This window comes from Momordica charantia (assembly GCF_013281855.1).
Source record: "Momordica charantia cultivar OHB3-1 chromosome 9 unlocalized genomic scaffold, Mcharantia_2.0 BLBB01000009.1, whole genome shotgun sequence".
Lineage (NCBI taxonomy): Eukaryota > Viridiplantae > Streptophyta > Magnoliopsida > Cucurbitales > Cucurbitaceae > Momordica > Momordica charantia.
This window is the reverse complement of record NW_028275167.1, coordinates 8,877-36,309: the sequence shown is the minus strand read 5'-3', so window position 1 is coordinate 36,309 and position 27,433 is coordinate 8,877. Positions and strand designations below refer to the sequence as shown.

General features: G+C 39.9%; 1 protein-coding gene across 9 annotated transcripts; it reads right to left on the bottom strand.

Annotated features, from left to right (window-relative positions):
• Positions 1 to 569: 569 nt before the first annotated feature.
• LOC111024187 (eukaryotic translation initiation factor 2 subunit beta) lies at positions 570 to 26,816 on the bottom strand. Of its 9 annotated transcripts, none has more exons than XR_002603285.1 (12): positions 26,418 to 26,596; positions 26,242 to 26,291; positions 25,434 to 25,542; positions 25,305 to 25,360; positions 25,179 to 25,233; positions 23,920 to 24,011; positions 22,414 to 22,559; positions 4,142 to 4,284; positions 3,398 to 3,483; positions 2,548 to 2,665; positions 1,719 to 2,291; positions 570 to 1,103 (listed from the first exon to the last, which is right to left on the bottom strand). XR_002603285.1 is itself a non-coding variant. In XM_022301812.2 (11 exons), the coding sequence occupies exons 1-10, from the start codon at positions 26,431 to 26,433 to the stop codon at positions 2,588 to 2,590; spliced, it is 831 nt and encodes a 276-aa protein (XP_022157504.1). In that variant the 5' UTR covers positions 26,434 to 26,596; the 3' UTR covers positions 570 to 1,103; positions 2,548 to 2,587. The 9 variants fall into 9 exon arrangements, 5 of the variants coding, with proteins under 5 accessions (XP_022157504.1, XP_022157507.1, XP_022157506.1 ...); XR_002603287.1 differs by having other exon boundaries at positions 2,237 to 2,291; XR_002603286.1 differs by having other exon boundaries at positions 2,241 to 2,291.
• Between the last annotated feature and the right edge of the window lie 617 nt (positions 26,817 to 27,433).

The window sequence follows — 27,433 nt, the reverse complement described above, 5'->3', positions numbered from 1 at the left end:
AAGTTAATAAGTAACAACAATAAAGAGTAAGAGATATAGATAGGATCTCGTTTATACTGTCAAAAGAAAAGGTTCTACAAGAATCTCGTTTTTTCCTTCCCAAATTCCAAAAGCCGGTTCCCACAAATCCGGTCCTCGCTGGAGTCATAGCAAGTAGATCGAGTGGTGGTGTCCTTTTGTTTTTTGCAGGAAGAAAAGCTTCGAAGGTAAAGTTTTCCCTCTATATTGCGTGTTTCGAATTTCAAAAAGAAAATTCATGAAAACGTTCTATCGCTTCTGCTCGAGATTCACATCCAATCATTAGCAAGCTCAAAATACTGAATTCCCAAATAGACATGGTTATTTCCCGATATACCAAAACATGTTTTTTCCCTACTCCCGCTGTAAAACAAACAAGCATAGAACGTAGTTTATAGACACACGATAGGGTGAGCCTCATTCCTAAGTACTTACCATTTTCTACTTCAAAGAGAGGAATCTAACGCAAATAGAGGTAAACATGCATCAAGAAGACTTTTCCAAGTCACAAACAAGCTAACAAACCAACAATGCTAGCCAAGCAAAATCAGTAAGACGAAAGAATTGAAACACCTCTATTATATAAGCAAATATGAGTTCCCCCGAAGATGAGGTATAGTTTATGATAAAAGAAAATAAAAAAGTAGGTAGAAGAGAAATAAGACCTATAGAGAACCTAAAAGACCTAATCCTCAGAATGTGCAAAACCGACCTCATAATGACAAAAGTAAGTAAAGATCGGTGGTGGAAAATCCCTCAACTTGGTGATGATGCAAGGTTAAGCTCCTCCTTCGTCAACTTCTTCCTCGAAATGGGTAAGAAATATCTCTATTTGCAATCCCAAAATTGATTCCTCTGTTCTGTCTACTTTTTTGCTACCGAACATTGTTTTCCTTATATACTGGGCCCTGGTTCTTAGGACAACACTTGGAAGCTGTATGGACTCAATTAAAAACTAGTTACAAAGTTATTGTGCAGTTAGTAGATGCAAGAACATCAAGCAAGCTCCAACAATCTCGAATTTTTCCCAAGCTTTAGTATTGCCACAGCAGCCTTCCTAGCTCCCCGCTTAGGCATCCTTAATTCTGCAAAATACACCGAAATAATGAGATTATCAGATCAACTTTATTCAAATCAAGGATATTAATGATTTTAAACAGCTTAAGTATCTACTTCACTAAATGCTTCTCTTTTCTTGCTAATTGACCAAGGATCCTTACGTTTACACACCAAATTTGTCCAATTTATACCACAAAATACTCTCTTATGGAGAGTTATCAATGACCGGAAGGCTCTCCTTCTCCGAGCCATTGTGGGTTGGGACTCGAGGCCTCAACCCACATGTCCCTCAGAGTTTTGCCCATGTATAATGTCACATATAAACCCATAACAAATATAAAAATAGACAACCAAACATAATTGTACCATTGTGCTCATTGTTTAGTAAAATCTTTTAAGTCATTTGAAAATTATCAAATCAAATGAAACATTAAATAAAACAAGTATTGTTGATGCCAAAATCTGGTTCGCTGACTTGTTTGATGGGACGGTTCTCGGATGGGGTTTTCCAATAGGAATGGACTGCACACTAGTAAGATGCCTGGCAAACATCCTCTGACATCCTCCAACGTTCAAGTTAGAGAATTAAATAGGGAGGAAAACAAGGAGAGCTTAATGTGGTTTTCATTGTGAATACTTACCTCTCGTGGATGGGGTATTCCTCCTGTAGTGCTACTCGAGGAGGTAGCTCAGTGCAGGACATGGTGGGCCCCACTCCCAAACATCCCCTAGCAAGCTAACTGTTGAGAAAATTGAGCTAAACCAAGAAAAAAAATCTTTTATTATAATTAAAAGGTGTTTTCAAATTTTTACCTATCTTATTTAATTTGAGCTAGGCCGATTGATTTCATTCTTAACCATTTTCATTATGATTCCTGGCCTTAAAAGAAACCATTCTGCCTCGTGATATCCCATATCCCATATAAAATCTGATTAGTTGCCATAATTGATAGGACCTGGTCCGACAGACACCTTCAATGTCTTACTAGACAAATTTTCAAGTACACGACAAATTTTCAAGTACACAAGGGAGATTAAGGATCACGTAATGCAATATATTTCATTAGTTAGCATTACGATACATATTTCATTAGTTAGCATTACGATACGGCTGCAGCTTTACATTCAGTAAGCCAAGTAGTGAATAAATAAAGGGTACCTACTCTCTGTTTCTTCATCGCTTTTTTCCCATCTCAATCCAAATCCTCTGTTGCCTAAAATAAGCAATCCACTGTTATTACGGTAGAGGTTCATTTTATCCACAATTATATCATGGGGGAACTAAACAAATAATTCCCAAAAAGTGAAATATTTATAAGTGTGCCACATGGATAAAGAGGAGAGTAAAAAACATCATAATTCGGTCATGAACTTGACATTATAGAACCGCCAATTAAAATATCGCATTCACTTCAAAATTCACTTGCGATCATTCAAATAGTAAACCAAGTTTTAAAAAGAGGTTATTACTCAAAAACGACGAGCTTCAACATAGAGGACAAAGTAAAAATCATGTTCCAGTGTTCCTCCGCCCAACACGAGCAACAAAACCAGCTTTAATTGGAGCAACCGATCGTCCAGAACCACACTGTTAATCACATGCGAAACAAATAAAGGCTCGAGTTAAAACAAGGGAAAGATGATGCAAAGAAACTAGTCAGAAAACCATGAGCACATGAACGAATGAGAAAACTTGTAAAACAGACTAGAATAACGAAAGCCTCCAGTTAAATCATATTTCTGAATATGAAAATAAACTACATAATTAAACAGCGACCTTTGCGGCACATGGAAAGGTCAAATCTTCAGCCTCTTTCTAGTAGGAAGAGGCGCAGGGCAAATAAAAAACAATCTATTCAAATATCAAAGCTTAGATGAGAAATCCAGGATATAAAATAAATTTAAAAATGAAGGTAGTACATAATTGTAACAACGAAAAAATTTAAAAATGAAGGTAGTACATAATTGTAACAATGAAAATTCATACTGATTGCAACAAAAAGAAATGTGGTAAGTTTATAAAAAGGTAGCACATAATTGTGCCCCTAGCTGTCTTAATACTGGGAATGTCATACAAAGTGAAAAGAGAGAAGCCATAAAGGCATCTTGAAAACCACAAAAATCAGCCTGCCAAGAAGGGAAAAGGCATAATATTGAGAGTTTCATACGCAAAGAACTACATTGTGTTTGGTCATTGCAGTGATTTGTAAGTGCCAAACAAACATTATACACAAATCACAACTTTGCAATAGCCAATAACATGCATCGCCTTCTCCAGCATACAATTTCCAGGACTAGAAAAGACGCATAAAAACCTTACCTTCTCACATCTGAGAAAGAAGAGTCGATTTTCCTTTGAAAGGATAGTGTCTGGACTCTTGCACCCAATACAAATCACATATTCATCTGAAAGAGAAAAATTAATAAGGAGAAGAAAAGGAAGAAAAAAGGGAAAAGAAATCTTAATTTTAATTTTATGAAAAGATGAGCTTTCATAAAGAGGGAAAATAGCAAGGAAGATAGAAATTATAAGTGAATAAATCAGTCGGTAACAAGATGTATCCAGCAGAGACACCACCAGTAATTAAGCTTTAAGCAAACATCAAACATGTTCAACTGTTTGAATTGAAACAAGTACATTTTTTATAAATGGACTCCCACCCCCTCCCCCTTATAAAGACTGACCAGGACTTTGTACAACACCATGCACGGACTTTCACAATGCTATAGTTTTGTACGTGCACTGACTTTCTCATTCACAGTTTTTCACCCATCCCATCTCGAAAAAAGTTCATGAATTACTCTCTTATATTTATCACAGAATAGTACTGCGCTCCGATGCTAGCAATGGAAAGAGTAAACAGATCAAGTTAAATGTCATAGATGAAAACAACAAAATATGGAAATAAGGCAAAATCAATGGACATATTCATTATCCATCAATTCCGGATCTCCCTAACCTGCTAGTAAAACAAATTAGCAAAAGAGAAACAGCCAGACTGCTGAATTTAGGTCACATTTGGCAGACAAAGCTCATGAACTAAATCAATGTGAGGCCACTTACTGACATATCGACGCAGAATTCCTTCAAAGTTCTTTGGTGCAAACCTTCCTTTAACAACTAATCTCTGCTGTCCATCAAGAGATCCACTGGTTCCCAGTTCAGCCAATAAGAAAGCCATGACATGGTCTGGCTGCCGATGCATCCTATTTTATTTTTATTTTTAGGGACAGACAAGTTCTAAAGATCAGCATATAATTCAATTAAACCATCAAGCATCTACCATAGAAATAGAAAAAGAAATAGAAAGAGAAAAGGGCGAGGGAGGCTAAAAGAAATGCATGTTGCTGCTATTTTGATAGGGATACTAAATACTAACTTTTTTTAATAAGAAACTTATACAAAAGATAACCCAAATCTAGACCTTCCAGTTTGTCAAGAGATCATTGAGACTACAATTTCTAGAAGGGGATAAAAATATTTACACCAACCAAAAGCTATAAACAACGTGCTAAAGTCAAAGATAAATAGTGGAACTTGTGACAAGCTCTAAAACTTATGAAGACAAACACCAACAACAGACTGCAAGAAACTATACAACAATTGATGCCAGCTACATTTATACTATCTTTCATGCAGAAAATAATATAATTTTATAAGAAAAAATCCCTCAACTTTTGCAGTAGCAACCCCTACATTCTTTTTAATACCCATAAATGTTGACTATCACAGGATCTAAAACTAGAAATTACAGATGAACTGTTAGGGTAATCCACAGCCTTTCGTGAATAGTGAATGATAATTGAGAAGAAAATCATGGTGCATAGAGCAAATCTCACTACTGGATACAAATATGATGATCATAGAGATGGAATCCTAAACAAATAAATTCACTTTTCATAATGATAAACAAATAAATTTACTTTTCATAATGATAAACAAGCAAGTTCCCTCTCCAAATGGCAATCAGCATTGTTATTTTTTAAAAACACTTATGAACTAATTATAAATTCTTTAGGCCCCTAGGAGATGGCACAAAGGCAAAGACATGGAACGTTGTGGTATCACCTGCCATGAGGTCTTGTATTCGAGCCTTACACTAGTCATAGCATTGCTCAACCCAAGCAACGAGCCCCAATTATAGGGATCCACTAGCATATTTTGTTTTGAAGCAAGGAACAAACTTTTCATTAAGTTATATGAAAAGAAGTAGAGGCGTTCAAAGATAGGATCTACTAGCTTAAGCCACCCAACATCGATTCTGAGAAATCAAGGAAAAAAAGAATAAAAAAACTAATTATAAATTCTTTAAAAGATTCTCGCATCATTGAATGTGAAAAAAGTGCTTCTAAAACTAAAAGCACATGAACAGCCCAAACTCACTCTTACTAGATTCATATAGATCACAAGTTATCGTAAATCAACGTGACTTACAACTAGCATGATAGGGACACATTGTCTTATACTACCGAGACAAATTCTAGAGAACAAAATCTACCCATGAATATAATAAATACGTATTTTCATGTAGTTCATTATTCAAAAGTTTGAAGAAAAAAGAAACATTTTGAATGAGAAAAAATCCATCAAGAATGGGACGGTAGGGAGTCCCTCCCCTTCGGAGACTCGCCCAAGGGTAATGAAGCAGAAGTCTTTTGCCGATGTTCTAAGAGCAGAAGTGCAGAAAGCAGATAAGCAGGCCATGTCCTTTAGTTTGTCGTGGAACGATATAAGTACTGCGGGTGAAACAGAGGTTCGCAGCCTAAACTGGGAAGACACAATCGTGGTGACGTGCAGAGACTTTCATGATGATTGGGAGAGAATATGGGGAATAATCCAGAGCAGACTGAAAGCAAGCTGATCATCAATGCATTCCAACCGGATAAGGCCCTGCTCAAATGCTCAACCTCAGAACTTGCTTGTCTTCTCCTAAAAAACAGAGGATGGGTTACTTTTGGGCCTTTAACTCTAAAATTGGAAGTCTGGAATCCGCATCTACACGGGCGCTCTTTCGTGGTGCCTTCATACGGGGATTGGTTAAAAGCGAGAAACATTCCCCTGCATTTATGGAGTTTGGCAACCTTTAAGGCAATAGGAAATGTTTTGGGAGGTTTTCTGGACTACGCCAGCTTTAATTCCTGCCTTATTAATTGCTTGGAGGTGGCTTTAAAGGTCAAAGGTAATTATTGCAGGTTCATTCCAGCAAAAATAACTCTTGTGGATGGTTTACAATTGTTTCAGGCGCAGGTGGTCTCTTTCGAAAATGCAGATTTCTTGGCCGAAAAAGTCATCGGAATTCATGGAGGATTCTCGCCGGAACAGCAAGAGCGTTTTACCAAGCTGAAATTAACGACTCAGGGCCTAGTACAGCGGATGCTTGGAGAATTCAGGATGGACAGCATCACCCAGTGGTGAAAATTTGGTACCCTCCCTGTGTGGTCGGTCAATTAGGCAACCCCTCTGATGCCCTTAGTACGACAGATTTGACAGGAGCCTGCCCCCCACAGGCTCACAGACCAAAGCAAAGGACAAAGAAAGGCCCAAGCCTTTAGACGATAAGGCAGATGACCCTTATCGGGATTTTAAAATGCTAAAAGGCAAAAGTAAGGCTGTTTCCTTTTCAAACAAAAATCAGACCCGGTTTTTTCACAAAAAAGGAAAGATACACTCTACAGATGACAAAGGAAAAGACAAAGGAAGAGGCAGAGATTCAGAAAAGGAAAAAAAAGGGGAAACAGATTATGAGACTTCAGCGAAGAGTTTCAGTAGTGAGGATTTAGAATGTGTTGAAGCAACCCCCTTGATTGTAGAACAGGAAGAATTACCAGAAGGTTTTTCTGATTGTTTCAAGGAGGTGGTTGATCTGCAGCTTTCAGATAAGATTGTAGAAAGGGACCCGCCCATTTGTGAGGATTCCCAAGTAGATATGATAGATTCCTCAAAGATTCAAAGGGAAAATCAAGTAGTTGTAGTCAAGAAAAAAGAGGGTAAACGAGAGAAGGAGGTCACAGACTCCTCTGAGGATGAAGGGGATGATAAAACCAGACATTCGTTCTAAAAAAAATGGTTAGAGAATTGAAAAAATGGCACATGTGCATTAGACCCATCTCCAACAAAGGAAGCGCATCGGTTAAAAAAAAGACGGGGGAGATTACTAATTATCTTAGATCTATAGAGAAGGAGATTGAAGCTGAAGAGATGAAAGTAGATGAGGGCCTTTCAGTGTGCCCATGAAAATTGTCTCCTGGAATGTCAGAGGGCTTGGCGCTCCCCCCAAAAGAGTGCTTATCAAAGCTCTGTTGTCAAAAGCGGGGCCGGATATAGTCCTCCAAGAAACTAAGATAGCTTTCTTCGATAGAAGGTTGGTCAAAGCCATTTGGAGCTCGAGACATGTTGGGTGGTCTATGCTAGATGCAGAAGGCTCTTCGGGTGGAGTTATTGTCATGTGGAATCAGCGCACAATCCAGGTGATGGATTCCATTCTTGGTATTTATTCGGTTTCTATTCAAAGTAAATTATAAAGATTGCTTTAACGGCTAGGTGACAGGGGTTTACGGGCCTTCAACTCCCAAAGGAAGAGACGATTTTTGGCAAGAAATCATCGACCTCAACGGCTTGTGCTCAGACTTATGGTGTGTAGGCGGAGATTTTAATGTTGTTAGAAGAATAGGGGAGAAGTCAAACGGGGAAGAATGACAAGAAGCATGAAGAATTTCAACAAGGTCATTGAGGAGCTTGACCTTTTTGATGTTCCCATTAAGAATGGATTGTTCACTTGGTCTAACTTTAGGGACCAACCGATCGCCACCCGCATCAGCAGGTTCCTTCTCTCGAGAGGTTGGATGGATGCCTTTAAGGAGGTCGAAATGGTGAGACTGACGAGAACTGCTTCAGACCATTTCCCTTTGCAGCTTAAACTAGGTAACCAAAAATGGGGCCCTTCCCCCTTCCGTTTTGAAAATATGTGGTTGGACTCATGGCTAATGTAGAGGATTGGTGGAGTTCGTTAAAGTATGAGGGCTGGCTGGGTTACACTTTCATGTCAAAGCTAAGGGGCTTAAAACAGAAACTTATTACTTGGAACAAAGAGGTCAATGGTACGGTTGAAAACCAGATGAGACAGATTCAAAGGTAGATTGACGAGCTTGATAGCTTAGAAGAACAAGGGGGTCTCAACGCTAATTTGCATACAGAGAGAAATGAGCTAAAGGCTATCTTTATGGATTTAACCATGAAGGAGCAGAGGCAATGGGCCCAGAAATGTAAGCTCAGGTGGCTTAAGGAAGGGGATGAGAACTCCAATTTTTTCCATAGATGGGCTTCTGTTAGAAAATCAAAAGCTATTATCTCTACCATGGAAAAAGAGGATGGTTCTCTCCTGACTTCAGAAGTAGAAATTGAGCAAGAATTGTTGGTTTTTTTGAAAAGTTATATGGAAGCATTATGGGTGATAGATTTTTGGTGGATGGCATACAATGGGAGTGCCTAAGCATGAGTTGGAAGCTTTGGTTGGAAAGACCGTTTGAAGAGGAGGAGATTCACAAGGCTGTTTGCAACCTTGGAAACCTGAAATCCCCCGGTCCAGATGGCTTCACTAATGAGTTTTTAAAAAAAACTTGGAACATTCTTAAAGACGATCTTCCAAGAGTGTTCCATGATTTTTTTCAAAACGCCATCATAAACCAACGCACCAATGAAACTTACATTTGTTTGATTCCTAAGAAGATGAAAGCTTTGAGAATTGGGGATTTTAGACCAATTAGTCTTGTGACCTCTTTATATAAAATCATCTCCAAGGTCCTGGCTGAAAGACTTAAAAGGGTTCTGCCTTTTATCATTCATGATGCCCAAGCTGCTTTCATTGAAGGACGACATATTCTAGATGCCATTTTGGTTGCAGCTGAATTAGTGGGTGATTGGAAAGTCAATAACAAATCTGGCTTCATCCTAAAGGTAGACTATGAAAAGGCCTATGACAAGGTGGATTGGCTTTACCTTGACGCTATCCTTGAGCAGAAAGGCTTCGGGCAAAACTGGAAGGAGCTGGATCAAAGAGTGTTTGACAACTGCCAATTTCTCAATTATGATCAACGGGCGGCCTCGTGGAAAGATTCTTGCTAAGAGAGGCCTAAGACAAGGTGACCCTTTGTCCCCTTTCCTCTTCACTTTGATTGGCGATTCTTTTAGTAGAATGGTCCATGTTTGCTGTCAAAGGAAGTTCATCAAGGGGTTTGAGGTAGGCAGTAGAGAAGTGGAGATTTCCCACTTGCAATATGCAGACGATACGATCATCTTCTGCCTAAACCAAGAAGGTATGCTTTCAAATTGGTGGATGGTTATAAATATTTTCCTGCTTGGTTCCGGTCTTTCCCTAAACCTGAAGAAAACAGCCCTTATTGGCATAAATGTGGAGGAGAGTTTAAGATTTGCTGCAACTGTTTATGGGTTCAAAGTGGAAGAGTTTCCTTTTTCCTATTTGGGCATTCCGGGGGGGGGGGGGGGGGGGGGGGGGGGGGGCGGTGGGCAATCACAAAAGACTCTTATTTTGGGAGCCCGTGGTGGACAAGGTGAGAAAGAAGATAGAGAAATGGAGGAATTTAACCCTATCCAAGGATGGTCGTCTTACTTTGGCTCAATCGGTGATCACTAGTATTCCACTTTACTATTTTTCTATTCTTAAAGCTTTGGTGGGTGTTGTTAGGGATACAGAAAAGATTACAAGAAATTTCCTATGGAATGGTAATACACGGAAGGGCACTTACAATCACTTGGTTAATTGGGGGAAAACATCCCTCCCTCTGCAGTACGGGGTTCTTGGAATTGGAGGACTTCAACAAAAAAAAACAATAGTCTTCTTCTAAAGTGGCTGTGGAGGTTTTCACAGGAGACAAATGCTCTATGGAGGGTGATAGCCAGCATCTATGGTGAGTCCGTTCACGGGTGGTCTACTAATCCCCCAAAAGGGAAAGCTCAAGGGAGACCGTGGTTTGATATTGCGAAAAATAGCACGTTCTTTCACAAGTTTTTGAATTTCAAAGCTAAAAACGGGGAAAGAATTAGTTTTTGGAATGACAAATGGATAGACGAAAGCACCCTTCGAGATTCTTTCCCACTCATTTTTAATATATCCATGAAAAAGAAGGCCTCAATTGCTGATTGTTGGAGGGAGGAGGAGCAAGATTGCGACTTAGGTCTTCGCAGAGGGCTCTTTGACTGGGAGATTGATAGCTGGTTGGACCTTATCCAAAGGTTGGAAGCCGTTCAGATAGGAGAAGGGGAAGATAAGGCTCTCTGGATGCTGGAAAAAGAGCAAAATTTTACCACCAGATCAGCCTTTTTGAAATTAACAGAGTGCACCCCCTTGCTGAAGGTCCCCCTCATTGCTTCCATCTTGAAGTTCAAAATTCCAAAGAAAATGAAGGTTTTTCTTTGGTTAATGACTTATAAAGCTTAATTACTCACGAGATTATCCAAAAGAAAAACACAAGCTGGGCACTCTCCCCTTCGGTGTGTAGTCTTTGCCTTTGTGGGGAGGAGAACATTGACCACCTTTTCATTCATTGTACCTTTGCAACAAGATGTCGGTCTTTTATTTTGGATTCCTGTGGCATTTCTCTATGCTTTCCTCAGCAGATTGATGGGTGGCTTCATGAATTGCTAACGGGCTGGTTTCTTCCCAAAAAAGCAAGGGTTATATGGAATTGCGCTACAAAGGCTCTTCTTTGGCATTTATGGGGAGAACAAAATCGTCGTATTTTTTAAGACAAGAGGTTTACTTTTGAATTTTTTTTGTAGATGTGTTCAGCACACTACTTCTTGGTGGTGCCGTAGCAATAGCAAATTTTTTTGTAATTATGATCTTCCTACTTTCTTACAGAATTGGAAAGCTTTTGTATAGCTTGCTTCTCTGGGTGGGGTTGACTCTGACCCAGCCCTTAGGCTGTTCCTCTTTTGAGTTGTTCTAATATAAGGTTTCTTATCCCAAAAAAAAAAACCTCTTCGAGAGAAAAATACTAAATATTACATCAAGGTTTCTTATCAAAAAAAAAACCTCTTTGAGAGAAAAATACTAAATATTACATCAAACTAGAGATCGCATTCATGCAGCAAACAATTGTTTAATTAACATGAGGCATATTATATAATAATCATATAAACTTATTCATTAAATTGAATAACACAAAACAATGGATAAAGAATGGATACAAAATGCTTCTAAAGTGCAAACAGGCAAAAATATATGATCATGATGTGATTTTTTTTCTAATAAGAAACTACGCTTTCATTGAGAATAATGAAAAAAGATACAAAAACAAGAAGGGCATTAAAAAAAATCAGGCAAGAGGAAACCCTTAAAGAAAAGGGCTCCCATCCAAAAGAATGATGCCTAACTGATAATTACAAAAGACCTTAGTGACCGAACCCCATAAATAAGTATTAAACCTAATGAGATCCCGAACATAATCCACAGTTTTTCCACCCCTAAACAATCTATTGTTCCTTTCCAACCAAATACCCCATATAGTAACCAGAAAACACGCCTGCCACAGAAAACGACCCCTGTCACGAAAAGGGGGAAATAACAGCACTTTCTCCATCATCGCCCTACACTCTCTTAGAATGGACCCTCGAAGTCATAAATCCTACATGAACTGACAGGTCCATAACAAATGCTCGAGGTCCTCCGAGGCACTCCTACAGAGAACACACCACTGCAGGCCTAGACAAAAGCAAGACTTGCCACCCAACGAACTAAATCTTCTTTAGAATTTTAATGTTACAAAGAGAGGTGAACCAAGGGGTTGATGGGGAAGAAGAATAAGACGGGGAGTTCAGGATATGGAAGAAAAAGCTACAAGAAAAACCTTTCGAAGGGTTGGGGGTCCACAACCCCACATCCTCCCTCCCAACATAGAACGAAACTATCAAGTAATGCGGAAACCTCTAAAGTTTCACAATCCGACAGGGAATGAGTAAGCCCCAAAGAAATAGACGGAACCACCCCCCCCCCCCCCAAGGGAACGCAATGTACAAAGGTTTATCTCCTACCTAAGTGTCCTCCCATAAGTAAGTATTAAGACCCTCCCCCACAACAGAACGTAAGGATTGAGAGAAAACAGGAAAACACAAAGCAATAGCCTTCCAAGAATTGTAGTTTCTCACCTTAGACCCACCTGCTAGAACCCAATCAAATGGATGCAACCCATACTTGCTCACGATAATCTTTCGCCACAAGGCGTTAGGTTAATGTGGTGTAAAACCAATAGGAATGGATTCAATAACAAGCTACCGAACTAGAAAACAATGTTCTAGGCTAAATTGCTTGGTTCGCCTACGAGCATCTGCTGCTGTTTTGTAGGAGTTTGTAGCTTGTAGTAAATTCTCGGTCACCTCCTTATGCAGCTCCACAATCTTTTCTGCCATATGCTCGACTTCCTCGTTAAAATCTACAGCAGATGGAAGATTAGTAAGATCTACCGTAAGTCTAGGAAGCCTTGTATACACAATGTCAAAGGGGGACTTCCCTGTGGATCGGTTCTTCATATGATTATAAGCAAATTCGGCTTATGCAAGCGTAAGATCCCATTGCTTTGGTCTGTTTCCTCCAACACAGCGTATTAGGTTGCCCAACGTTGTATTAGTGACCTCTGTTTGTCCTTCTGTCTATGGATGGCTAGTTGTGCTAAACTTCAAACTTGTATCGAACTTTTTCCACAACGTTTTCTAGAAATTACTTAAAAATTTGACATCCCTATCTGAAACTATGGTTTGAGGAACGCCATGTAGATGGCGCTCGTCTTACATGTTAGCTATGTAGATGGCATCCGAAGTCTTCTTACATGGCAAAAAATGAGACATTTTACTAAAACGGTCAACAACAACTAACACGGAATCATAGCCTCTTTGAGGTTTTTGGTAGACCAAGTATAAAGTCCATCGAAAGGTCTTCCCAAATAGATTTAGGAATTGGCAAGGGAGAGTATAAACCTGTGTTTTGTGACTGTCCTTTAGCTTTTTGGCATATGAGACAATGGCTGACAAAGTTATAGATGTCCTTATGTAATTGGGGCAAAAGAAAAAAAAAACGATTTGTGACAAGATCAAGGGTCTTATCACGTCCTAAATGGCCGACCAAACCGCCACTGTGTAGGTCTTGAATCAATGTTTCCCGAAGAGATGTATGGGGAATACACAAACGATCCCCTTTGAAAAGAAAGTCATCCACAAGGTGGAAATCCTTGCAATTGACATGCTGGTTGCATTGTGTCCAGATGCTATGAAAGTTGCTGTCATGCTCATAAGATGTTGGCAGGTGATCAAATGCTACTATTTGGCCTGCAGAGTTAGAAGGCTAGCTTTTCTACTTAAAGCATTAGCCATTTTGTTATGCCTGCTTGATGCTTTATTACAAAATCAAACTTTTGCATAAAGACGAGCATGCATCCGATTAATTGTTTTTTGAGTTTGTATATATTTAAGAGAGAAATGATCTGTATATAGGATAAATTCTTTGCCAATTAAATAACGTTGCCATTGTTTTAAGGTTCGGATTAACGCATATAATTCTTGTTCGTATGTGCACCATTTTTGCCTTGAAGGGGTGAGTTTTTCACTAAAATACTCTATAGGGTGTCCTTTTTGTGACAAGACAACTCCTATTCCAATTCTGGATGCATCCACAGGTACTGCAAAGGATTGGGAGAAATCAGGTAGGCCGAGGACGGGGGTGGAGGTAAGTCTATCCTTTAGGTCCCTAAAGCTAGTATCTTGGTCTGAACCCCAATAAAATTTGTTCCTTTTTAACCATTCTATCAAAGGAGCAACTATGGTACTAAAATGTCAGATAAACTTTCGATAGAATGATGCTAATCCTAAAAAACACAGAACATCACAGACGGTCGTGGGAGTAGGCCATTATTGAATTGCTTGTATTTTAGAAGGATCAACTGAGATACCCCTTTCATTGATAAAAAATCCTAAGAATGCTATGTCTGATGTCATAGAGCATTTAGCCAAGTTTACATAAAGTTGATTCTGTTCTAAAGTTTGAAAAAGAGCATAGAGGTGCTGCAAATGTTCATATTCTGACTTACTATAAACAAGTATATCATCAAAGTAAACGACAATAAAATTATTAAGAAAAGGATGTAAAACCTGGTTCATTAGCCACATGAACGAACCTGGTGCGTTTGATAAACCGAATGGCATGACCAGCCATTCAAAAAGTCTCTCATTGGTTTTAAACGCCGTTTTCCACTCGTCTCCGGGTCTAATTATGATTTGATGACATCCGCTTTTAAGATCAACCTTTGAAAATACTTGAGCCCCACTAAGTTGGTCTAAAAGATCAGATAATTTGGGTATGGGAAAACGGTATTTGATAGTACTTGTTGATAGCACGGCTATCAACACACATCCGCCAAGACCCATCCTTCTTAGGAACTAGTAAAACGGGGACAACGCAAGGGCTAAGACTCGACTGAATATGCCCTTTACGAAGGAGATCCCGAATTTGATCATGTAAAATTTGATACTCCTTTGGACTCATTCGATAGTAAGGTAAGTGTGGTAGAGAGGCCCCTAGAACAAGGTCGATGCAATGCTGGATGTCCCGTAAAGGTGGTAGACCCGAAGGGTCTTCTGTAAGTGAGGAAAATTCAGACAGTAACTGTTGTACCTCTGAGTGGGTAGTAGGTGGTTGTAGCTAAGCCATGCCTCCCTTATTAACCAAATCCACCACCTGAGGATCATCTCTTTGCAAGAAGGTTTTGCCACTAATAAGTGTAAATAACTGTGTGGTGATGTAGAAGGGTCCTTTCGTAGTTTAGGATCCGAGGAGGATGGTAAGAGTACAATTTTTCTACCCATCCAATGAAATTCATACGTATTTTCTCATCCTTTATGAATAGCCTGAAGATCAAATTGCCAAGCACATCCAAGAAGGATATGACAAGCATACATGTCTAAGACGTCCCAAACAATTTGATCTTTGTAGTGGTTCCCAATGCTTAAAGGCACGATACAAACTGAATTGATAGGTGTTTCACCACCTTTTCGAAACCATGAAACCTTGTGGGGTTGGGGATGGGCATCCAGTTTAAGATTGAGGGCTGAAACAAGCTTTTGGGATACCATGTTTTCGCTGCTGCCACTGTCGATTATTATGTTACATATTTTTCCATTAATAGTGCAGCGTGTGCGGAACAGAGCATGGCGCTGAGTAGGAGTGTCTATCTTGGGGGCCAAAAGAACTCGTTGAACAACACAATTAACACCTCCATCGTCCGGTTCTACATAAGTAGGTTCTTCATCCACAGGAAGATCAAGATCAAGACCCTCATTGGACAAATCATCTTCTTCCATCATAGATAAAGTACAACAGTGGGGACACTCATTGGACAGATGTCCTTGTTGACCACAACGAAAACATTTGCCCAAATTCGATCGAGCATAAGTGGCAGGACCCTTCCGTATGGTCGAATCACTAGTCTAACCAAGAACAGTAGTCGTAGTTGTGTTGTCCACTGGTTTGAAGTCAGAAGAAGTAGAAGCACCCACCGTGGTAGATGAGGAAGAAGGTTCGGAAGAAGAAAGTTTAGTACCTGGTGATTTGTCCCATACTGGATGACATTGAGTCGTGCGACTATGCTTGCGTTCAATCTTCTCTTCCACCTTGGTTGCGATGGATATGGCTTCAATCAACAGTCCAATTGGTTGAGTATCCATTTGATCTTGGATGTCGTCACGTAACCCATCCAAGAAACGAGCAATCTTGTAATCTTCTGATTCCGACAGATTTGTACGAGCTCCTAAACGATGGAATTCTTCGGCGTAGTCGGCAATAGACTTAGTCCCTTGGCGGCAGCGTTGGTATTGTTGGTAGAGGAGTTGCTCAAAGTTGGAAGGTAAAAAACGCTCACACATCAGTCAGAGCATACGAGGCCAGCTCCAGATGGGTCGTTTACCCAATCGCTGCCGGTTGATTTCGAGCTAATCCCACCATGCCGATGCACCGGACTGATGCTTAAATGCCACCAATCTTACCTTTTTATCCACTGGTGTATTGGTGTAGTCAAAGAAGTTCTCGACATTCTTGACCGAGTCCAAGAATGCCTCCACTCCCATCTTCCCATTGAAGGTAGGGAGATCAATCTTCATCTTATAATCGGTCTGCACACCTCCCCTGTTGTGAAAATCAAATCGGTCGACACGTTGATTTCCCCGAAGAAAGACTTCTTCCTCGTAAGATGAGTCCGAATCTTGATTTCGAAATTGAAGTTCTTGATGTCTTCGACCATGCCAATCTACGTTTCGAATCAAAACAGGGGACGGTGATCAATTTCTTGGCTGCCAAACCCGTTCTTGTTCGAGCTGTCTACCTTGATTTCCCAAGTCGTCACGCAATCGTTCTTGTTCGATCGCGATATTTTCCAAGTGTTTAGAAAGGTTCTCCATCAGACCATGAATTGTCTAAACACTGGAATGAACCTCGCCCAACGAATCTTCCACCAACAGCAAGCGTTCGGGGGCAGATTTTGGAGACAGAGGTTGAGAAGGATTCGCCACGGGTCCTTTGCCGGAAGTCACTGTGTTTCTTCCCGCCATCAGGTCCTAATTTCAGAAAAGGCCTCTTATACCAATTTGGTGTAAAACAAATAGGAATGGATTCAATAACAAGCTACCGAACTAGAAACAATGTTAGCTTTAAATAAGAAGCCAAATAACTAACTCTAACTTCCTAACTCAAACAATACCGAACGGCTATAAGGCATTAATGGCAATAAAACAAACAAGCCTTTATAAGCTACATATTTATGGAAGAAACTCCACAACCATTTAGCCAAGAAAGCCTTATTCCTAAGCCTCAAGTTCCCAACGCCCAGACCACCCGCTTCCAGACGCTTAGACACCTCTTTCCAGTTAACGAGATGAGCCCCACCCCCTCCTTCACACCTTCCCAAAGAAAGTCCCTCGTAATCTTTTCTAACCCCTCACTAACAGCCACCAAGATCCTGAAAAGGGAAAGAAAGTAAGTTGGAATACACCTAAAGGAAGTCCGAGGACGGAAACTCACCAACTTCACACCAGTATTTTCGAGGCGCAAGATGCACCTCAAGGCGACAAGCCCTTTGATCGCCTTGAGACGAGAGGCGATACAAAGGCAACGTCCGAGTGAAGCGAGGCGCACCTTAATAAATAAATAAAAATTATATATATAGTGCATAAATTTATATAGTAAACATAGTTTCAAAAATCAATATCAAAATAGTGTCATAGTAAATGTCAACAAGATACATAAAACAGCCAAAATTCAATAAGTTTAGTCGGAGACGGGAGTGGTGACGGCGATGGTCGGAGACAGGAGCAGCAACGGCGATGGTCGGAGACGAGAGCGGGCGATGGCCGGAGATTGAGGGTGGTGAAGGTGAATGTCAAGAGGCAGAGAGAATGGTTAGGGTTTGTGGACTGAGGTATCTCACAAGGGAGAAAAGTTCTTTAAAAAAAACACATTAAAAATTTTAAAAAAATAAATAAAATAAGGCAGATCGCCTCAGATGAGAGGCGAGCGCCTTCAATCAGGCGCTCGCCTGGGCACCTACAAGGTGCACCTGGGCGAAATCGCCTCGCCTCTCGCCTGAGGCGAGCACCCGAGTGCGCCTCAATAACACTGCTTCACACCCAACAAGGGATGCCCACTCGCTAAGCTTACCTTCATCGCAATTAACACCCAATAAAGAACTTTTGCCCCTATTTATCTTAAGGCCTAAAATCGCTTCAAAGAAGCTAAGGATGCAATTCAAGTTATTAAACGCACTAACCTTGCAGGAACAAAAGAAGATGGTACCATCAACAAATTGAAGATGTGACCGGCGAACTTTCTCCCTTCCCACTTCAAAAGGTTCCAAAGCCCCTTTCTCCACTCCAACAGAGATTAGCGTACTAAGAATATCCACCACTAGGAGAAACAGGAAAGGGGAAAGAGGATCGCCTTGACAAAGGTCTCTCGAGGCGAGAATTTTACCCCTAGGTCTCCCTAACCAAGATAGAGTAATTAACTGACCTAATGCAATTCCAAATCCAAGCTCTCCATTTATAACCAAAGCCTTTCTTCCATATAACCTTATCTAAAAAGTCCCAATCAACGTGGTCGTAAGCCTTTTCAAAATCAATCTTAAAAATCACGCCCTCTCTTTTGCTCTCTTTGTAATCCTCAATCACCATATTAGTTATCAACACTTGATCCAAAATTTGTCTTCCAACGACAAAAGCCTCTTGCGTCCCCGAAATATTAGAAGGCATAACCTTTCTAAGCCTGTTAGCGAGGGTTTTGGCAATTATTTTATAGAGGCTCGTTACCAAACTAAAAGGTCTAACACACATGTCTTGTTCGTAGAAGCATCAATCACACCCCTCTTATGAAACTCTCGAAACACTTTCATCAAGTCGTCCTTAACTCCATCTCAGTTATCTTGATAGAATGCCATGGTGAAACCATCTGGACTAGGGGATTTATCTCTATCAAACCCAAACACAACCCGACGAACTTCTTCTAACGAGAAGGGAGCTTCAAGATTATCATTTTCCGTCATCGAAATAGGACTCCAATCCAAAACTTCCAAGAAAGGCCTAGAACACGGCACTGGGGAGTACAGATTCTTAAAAAACGAAATCACATCCTTCTCAATCTTCTGGTCCTCATGCAGCACCTCCCCAGACTCATTAACCAAAGAAGAAATGACGTTCTTATTTCTTCTTCCGTTAGCCAAATTATGAAAAACCTTGGAATTACAGTCTCCTTCCTTGGCCCATTTGAACGTAGCTTTCTGTCTCCAACTTTGATCCTCCTTACAAAGCACCTTTCCAAACAGCCTTTCAATCTAACACCTTTCCTTCAACTGCTCCGGAGAAAGAGTCCCCTCCACTTCGAGATTATCTAGGACTTTTAGCTTCTCAAGAATCTCCACCTTTTCCAACCTAATATCTCCAAAAGTAGCAGCATTCCAGGCTTTAAAAGAAGCTTTAAGGGCTTTTAACCTTTTAATAAAGCGGAAACCTTCCCACCTCCCCTGAACTTCTGAATTCCACCATAATGGAAAGGAAGCTTTAAAAGAAGGGTGAGAGAGCCACATATTTCCAAACCTAAACAGGCAGGGACCCCATTTTATCGCTCCTGAATCTAAACTGACAGGCCAATGGTCAATGGTCAGAAGTAATCTTGGGACTCAAAGATTGCTTCACATTCAAAAAATCGTCTAACCAACCTTTAGACAAAAGGAATCTATCCAGCCTACAACCAACCCCTTGACGAGACCACATAAACCTACTATTGACGAAGGTAGGGTCCAACAACCTAAAATCTTCAACGATGCCGTTGAACTCCCTTGTAGACCTCAAAAATCTACCGGCCGAAGACTTCTCAAAGGGGAATCCAACAACATTGAAATCTACTACTAAACACCAGCGCTCACCACAGAGACCAAAAAGACTACCAATCTCCTCCCAAAACTCCTTACGACCTTTAGGAGACGGTGGACCGTACACCCCTGAAACCCAACCCATCCCCACTGAAGGGGAGTTAAAGGCAACCGATAGGGAATACGATCCCTACACTTCCTCCAATTACTTAAGAACCTTACTATTCCACAACAAGAGGATCCCTCCCGAAGCCCCCGATGACCCTAACCCTACCCACTCGACATGACGATCATTCCACAAACTTTTAACAAACTCTCCACAATAACTTTCCTTTTTCATTTCCACCAGAATCACTAAATCGGGATGCTCTAATCTAAGAAGCTCTTTGACCAACCTTCTTTTCTCCTTACCCCCCAATCCCCTCACATTCCAAGCCAACAACTTCATTGGATACATTTTTTGCCCTTGGTTTCTGAAGAAGCCTTCTTTCTATCATAATTAATAGAACACATCAAAATTTTCAATTCCCTCTTTCCTTTAGAAACCGAAGCCACCCTTGATCTTCCACCCACCTTCCTTCCCTTAGGAGGCACTTCAACCAAAGGACTAGACTCCTCCATGGGGACTATTTGAAGGCCCACACTTGAAAGAAGGGAGCACCACCCAAACCAATCACTAAGAAGGTGAGACTGGAAATTGAAATTGGAAGAGGCAGCATTGGGAGCTCGAAGAATTAAGAGGCTTGCAGCTAAACTGTTATGGCCTTCCACCACTCTACTAACATCAACGGCCAACGGATTCAGAGCCGGAATAGCCTCACCCGAACAGAAAACCTGGGGTTTTGCGGCAACTAAGGTACAACCAGCCCCCGGAAGGCTATTGGAATTTACCTGAACTCCCGACTTGACAACATCAACCCCGCCCAGCTCAGACGGCAAGGAACACCCCCCATCAAACCCTTGGTTGCACCCAGCATCAAAGGATTAAAAATTAAAGAAGAAGAAGAACATACCTGGCCTTCTTACCTGGGGTAACTCACGACAGAAAGAACCAGAGGGATCTTCCTTAGAAAGGACCGAAGAGGTAGACTCCTTAAAAATGCCTAACAAACCACCCGCTTTCTCAGTTTGCACCGGAGAGGGCCGTGCACCGCCCTCCACAACATCCTCAACATCAAACAACCCGTCCAGACCACTAACGCATGAATCACCTTCCAAAAGACTCGCAATTGAAGGATCCAGAGACGACAAAGGATGCCGATATTCAAAAATAGGAGAAAACAAACCAGAATCACCCATATCATCGCAACGAACCGAGTCTGGATCGACCAAGCTCTCCCCCTTGCCAAACGAGCCTCCACAACAAACCGTCGGCCCACCTTCCCCATTATTTTCTGGATCTTCACCCACTCTAACCTCTAGCCATTAAACTTAGAAGATTTCTCATGTACTAAAGGAGATGAATACAGCCTACTTTGCTTTCAGGCCCAGCTGCAAAAGGGCGGCCCATTCCGTCCAATGACCCATCACGATTTGAAAAATTACCTGAAATGGCAACGAAATTGAAGGCTTAGGAGCAGCCACGTCACTCCCTGACGGCCTCCCTTCTACTTTGTTCTAAAAACCTACGGCCTTTGGAAAACCCTCAACTTCGTCTTCCCCTTCAACGTCCACAAGAAACATCGGCAAGAAGCTGATTGGAAATTTCACGTTCTCACAGGTCAGAAAGCAACCTTTCGGGATGAAGCCATTTTCTCTTCCGGAAGCTTCAAACCAAACATCTTCCTCCCACAAACTCTCAAATAAGATACCTTCCTTTTGCTCTGCAAGCCCTCCTCAAAGGGAAGCAAGCTTCCTAACAATTTCCACGGTACGAAGATGCGGAGGAAGATCCCAAATCTTCACCCAAACATTGTAGAATATTTGACATCTATTATCCGCTACAAACTTCGCACTCCACTGAGTTAGATTAACCGCACAACCTCCTAACACCCCTCGACCAAAATTCCTCAACAGGGAGAACTTCTTTTGATCTTCACACAGAATCACCGCCAAATTGCAACACATCTTGTTTATTTGTAAACTTTCACCTACAAAGTTTCGAACTGCCCGCTCGATGTTAGCCCAAGAGTCGATCGCTCTCTCCCTTATCAGCATCAAACATTTAGAAGTATCGAAAAGGTAGCTAACATTCTCATCAAGAGACTCCGAAGGAACCGACTCCTGCTTCCTACCCGACACCGCTTGCGTAAACGAGGTGTCCTCTCGACGGACACAACAAGAAATTCCAACCTTTTCTCCCCGATTTCTTTTAGGGGACCTGTGAGATAGAAACAAACCCAACGTTTCCCCGAACGATCGCCAACCCTGACCCTTCAAACCTTCTGGGACAAACAACTTTGCACGTTTTCCTTTTTTCGCCTCCAAAACTACTACACAACATCTTCTTGAGTTAACCACCAATTGAACCCAAATCAAACCTGCTGGTGAGCTCCATCTCCTGAAAAACCGCTCCACTATCGCCATTGACCCAATCACATGAAAACAGTCCCTAACCCATGCTACCCAACCCAACGGGAGACACAAGGACGAAGCTCTACCCCTGCTGAACTCCTCTATCACTACCTCCTTATCACTTCCAACTCACCGAAAAGAGAACCTTTTCCTTTCTACCTTCATCGATCGAGAAGAGTCGGTGCCAACTCTCATCTTGGGGAGACTGGTTTGTACTAAAAGGTCCAGCTAAGATTGAAAGCCTCAAAATGCTTGAACTACAGAAAGCCATTGCTGGGCAGAAACAGACTAGAAGAAACAATGTCCTCAGTCCTCTTGGTTGCTTTTACACTAGGACTATGATCATGACGTGATAAAAATTCACGAAAGAAAAAACATGGTCATATAAGGCTAATGAACACATACGTTTTACATAAATCCATGAAGTTGACAAAAACAGTTTTCTTTGTGCCTTCACGAAGAACTTGTGGAGGCCTCATGACTGTTCTACGCCTATCCCCGGCAAGTTCTGGATTATTTTCTCTAAGAATGTTGAATACCCGTCCAAGAAGCTGCACAGCAAGACAACAAAAAAGCATCAGTTATCTACTGTAGCCAAGGTCCACAACAAACCTGCAGCAAACAGATTTAAAAATTAAAAAAAAGGAAAAGAAATAAAATAAGAAAGCCAGAAGATCCTTAAACAATTAATTAGTGTTAGTAATACAAGATTATATTAATACAACATTTATAATAAATATCACGTTTATAAGACTATATTTTTCTATAAGAACAATAGAAATCTTATATCTTAACTCATTTGAGATGCAGCAGTAAAAAACAAATTCCATTACGAGTGTTTTTGAGGATCTAAACTATTTTCAAGACTTCAATTCAGTTCAAATCCAAAAGCAATTAAAATTGTTCTTGCAGCTTTTTAGTTTTTACTTACCAGAGAACAAGTACATTGTAACAACTAACAAGCTTATGTCCGTCTTTTTTTTCCATAAAGGAACCAACTTTTATAAGATAAATGAAAATAAAATATGCACACACAAAACACGCCCTGGCCAACATAGGGACAACAAAAATTAAAGAAAAAATTCTCCTTTCTTTCTAAGCATAATTGTCCACAACCACAAAAAAAAAAAAAAAAAACACACACACACACACACACACACACACAAACAAAAAAACACAAAAAAAAAAAACATTTTTCCACAATAAACAGCCTTTTATCTTGTAAAGGAGAACACAACACAACAACATAGCTCACAAACCTGAGTAATCAATCATAGAGATATCTAAAGCAACTCCACACCTTTGAAAGAGTGCAACACCAATTGATTCAAATCCTCCAAAACAATCCATATTTGTCGAAATGTTTTATTTGAAGACATTAAATAAAAAAGAAATACAAAATAGAAGACAAAATCTCAAAGACGCTTACACTGCTGACTGCACAGCAAGAGCCAATAATTTGAATTGCATGTACCTTAAATTTGATTACTATAATATGTGCCATGAGAAGCATTCAAACATAGCATACTACCCTTAATACCTTCATAACTCAAATAGCAGAATATAGTATATATTATAGACTCTGTAATAATTAACATTAGAATTCCAGTTGTTCTTAATGGCACATATTATTCAACTTACATCAAACCTGAATGGTTGGAAGCACCCCAAATTCTAAATGCACAACCTAACAACAAACCCCCCTTATGCCCAATGGGTCCTAGATGTTCTAAGTAGTAATCTAGAATAGACTGACTGCAAAATAACAGGAAGGGTAGCAGCGCACCAACTGTAAGAATGACTGAATAAGAAACGTAGAAAAAAAATCAATTTCCAATAAAACACAACTCATAACAAATTGCATTAGAAGATTATATGAAAAAATCTCACAATTTTAAAATATAGCAATACCTCCTCATATTCATAATCGCGATCACTTCCCTCCCAAGGAAAACGATATTGTAGAACAACCCCCTCTCGTTCTTCATTCTCCCCCGCTTGATCTGAAATGATAATCACTTTGTTGAAGAAAAATGTCTACAGATGAAGAAACTGAATAATATGGTGAGAAGAGATGTTGAACACAAAAGTGTATGTCCTAGACCTATTGCAGATTATATACACGCTTTTTTTCAATAAAAAACTTTGTTCAATATATGTGCACAGTGCACTTACATAGAAACTATACACCTTCAATCTACAAGACTAGCACTAAGAATCACAAATTCTGTCATTTGCATAGCATAAAACTAGACATCAACGTTTTTCTTTTCTTTCAAAAATATTAATTATTCATTTTTTTTTTTTTATCAAACAACACTTTCATTGAGAGAAATGAAAATAGGTACAAGAAGAACAAAAAGGGCCTACAAAAAACCAGCCCTGAAGGAGGAAGCCCCCTAAAGAAAAGGACTCCAATCCAAAAGAATAAGACCTAGCAGATAATTACAAAAGGGGTTAGAAATGGAGCCTCATAACGAAGTATTAAATCTAATGATATCCCAAACATAATCTAAAGACTTCTCCACCCCTAAACAGTCTATGATTCCTATCCAACCAAATACCCCATAAGGTAGCCAAAAAACAAGTCTGTCACAAAAAATGACCCCTATCACAAAAAGGGGGGTATAAGAGCACCTCCTCCATCATAGCCCTACAATCCCTAGCACGGACCCAAGACAAACCAAAACACATAAAGAAACGGTGCCATAAATCCTGCGCAAACTGGCAAGTCCACAACAAGTGATCGAGGTCTTCTGAGGCACTCTTACCGAGAACGCACCACTGCAGACTCAGACAAAAGGAGGAAACCCTTTGGATACGATCCAAGGTATTGACTTTCTCAAGTAAAACTTGCCACCCAAAGAACTTGATCTTCTTCGGTATTTTAGAAAAACCTTTCAAAGGGTTTGGAGGTGAACCAAGGGGTCGAAGAGTGAGAAGAAGAAAAGGAGCTCAAGATATGGTAATAAGAGCTACAAGAAAAACCTTTCGAAGGGTTGGGGTCCAAATCCTTCGAAAGGATTTTATTTTCTATCCGTTAACTCAGCAAAAAGAACATCGTGTAGAGATAGATAGAGAGATTCTAAAATTAAAAACCATAATAAGAAAATGAATATGAAAAAGATAAGACATAATAAATTAGTTCAGATATGCAATCCTTTGCTTACCATCCAAATCCTCCGTGCCATCTACACCATCGTCATTCAAGGAGCTGGCCTCTACCTAGAATTAGAACAAACCAAATAAGTCACCAAATAAAGCTTAATTTAGACCAAATAAAAATAAAAACTTACTGGTTTTTTCTTCTTTTTAAGTCCAGAAAAGGTCGTAGTCTCAAGTCCTTCAGAAACTGCAGGCCAAAATAAAGTCACCAACAAAATAAAAATATCATGAAACAACCATGCAAGGTCAAATTTTCATACCTGCCAAGCTTTCGGTTTTCTCTGCTAACTTGTCAACAGACTCATCAGCCGGATCCTGAAGCACAACCTTCTTCTTCTTCTTCTTCTTAGTTGGATCAAAGGGGGCAATCTGCATAGAATAAACCATACGTATACATCACGGTGTTGCACCAATGCTTGCACATGAATAGATAACTATAATATAAAGGTCTGCATAAATAAAAACACATTAAGAAAATAGTTGCAACTTTTATGCTTAACACCCGTAAAAATCAAAGAGAAAAATCATCGTAGCGTGTGTTATACAAAAAAGACCATAAGACTCCTAGCATACCACTAAAGTAAACTGGACTAATCATTGATGGCTATAACGTAAGGACAATAAGCAATAACCTAATCCAAACCTATAAAACTCTTTTTCAGATGTATATTATTTAGTTGGGAAAGATTTGGAGTCAGTCAAATTACCTTACAAAGGCATTGCTGAAGCTGAACAGAGCTATTATTGTGACATTTTGATGATGAATTCGAGTGGTTTTCTGACTGCTTGATTTATAGCTATGTTTGGATATAAATGTGACTATTTTGGGATTTTTGTTTATTGGATTTTGTGTACTTCATTAGTTGGTTCAACATTTTCTAATTTTAAATCTGAGTACTTAATTTCAACACTCTCCGCTCCGCCAATTTACAACTCAAAGATTTAGGTTCCCTTAGGTAAGTACTTACAAGTTGCAAGGGAAAAAAAATGGAAAAATCTGCAATATTTGCAAAACTTGAATGCAAATATATTTTCTGGAGATAACAGATAAGTAGAAGAAAAACTCACATCTGCCACCTGTTCGTTCACGTCATTCTGAACTTCGTCTGCCATTATTACTGCAAGAAGGCAGAAGAATATTTATTTAACTAAGTTAAAACATAAACACCAACAAGCAAACAATAAATCAGCAGTTAACAAATTAAAACTGGGGTCATGGACAAATGATCGGAAAATAAACCCACATGAAAACTCACTCATTGGAGACTCAAAATTGAAAAACGAACGAAGAACATTTAATCAAAGAGAGGGGGAAAATATAGGAGGGTAAACACGTTTTCTATCATCACAAGAAAGGCTTGCATAAGAGAGCTGAGACAGAAAACTAAGCCGGACGGTATAAAAGACAGTACAAAACCCTAGACCCTACCGAACAAACAATCGAAATAAAAAGGGCCACGATTAGAACCAGTGCTTAAAAAGGAATTCGAAAAAGATCAGCAATCAAATTGGTTCCCCCAAAGCTTCAAGTATTGTTTTCCGATTGCCAGCGAGCTTTGCTACTCTAACTTCAAAGCATCTTCAACACAGCACGTAGTCTTTGTCGCAACCTGACGTCATTCCAAATGTTCTCGGAAAATTGGGATTTTTTGCTATTTCCATAATTTTGTTTGGATTTTTGACCCATAGTCTAGAAACACTTGTGACTTCTCTAGCTTATTTTTTTTTCTTTTAATTTTTACCATGGTAAAATTATCAAAATATTCATGTTTTTCAAACGAGTAAAATACTCTATCAATCTCTTAAAAACTCACTCATTTCTTTTTAATTTGAAAAATGAAAATCTAATATAGAAAAAAATTCTGAAGAATCAATTTGAAAGAAGAAAACTTTTACCTACTGATAGTTATTTAAAAAAATATATAGAAACCCAAGATATTTTTTTAGGGTTTTAGGATTAGCGGTTTAGGGTTTTGGGGTTCTGGGATTTAAGGGTTTAGGAGTTACGGGTTTGGGGTTTGGGGTTCGAGGTTCAGAGTTGAGGGCTCGGGGTTCGGAGTTTCGAGTTGGCATTGTAAACTGGCATGGAACATAGATCGTTTCATGTTTATGGTCTTTCTCGGTCTCCTCTCCATCACCATGTCATGGACTTTTTAGGGTTTGGGGTTTGGGGTTTTGGGGGTTTGGGTTTAGGGGTTTCGGGTTTAGGGTTTTAGGGTTTTAGGGTTTAGGGTTTAGGTACCTTATTTGTTGTAACTAC

Coding starts and splice junctions, on each gene's coding strand:
- LOC111024187 (XM_022301812.2), bottom strand. Junction 25,361..25,433: donor GAAAACCGAAAGCTTGGCAG/GTATGAAAATTT, acceptor TTTGGCCTGCAG/TTTCTGAAGGACTTGAGACT. Junction 25,234..25,304: donor TTAAAAAGAAGAAAAAACCA/GTAAGTTTTTAT, acceptor TTCTAATTCTAG/GTAGAGGCCAGCTCCTTGAA.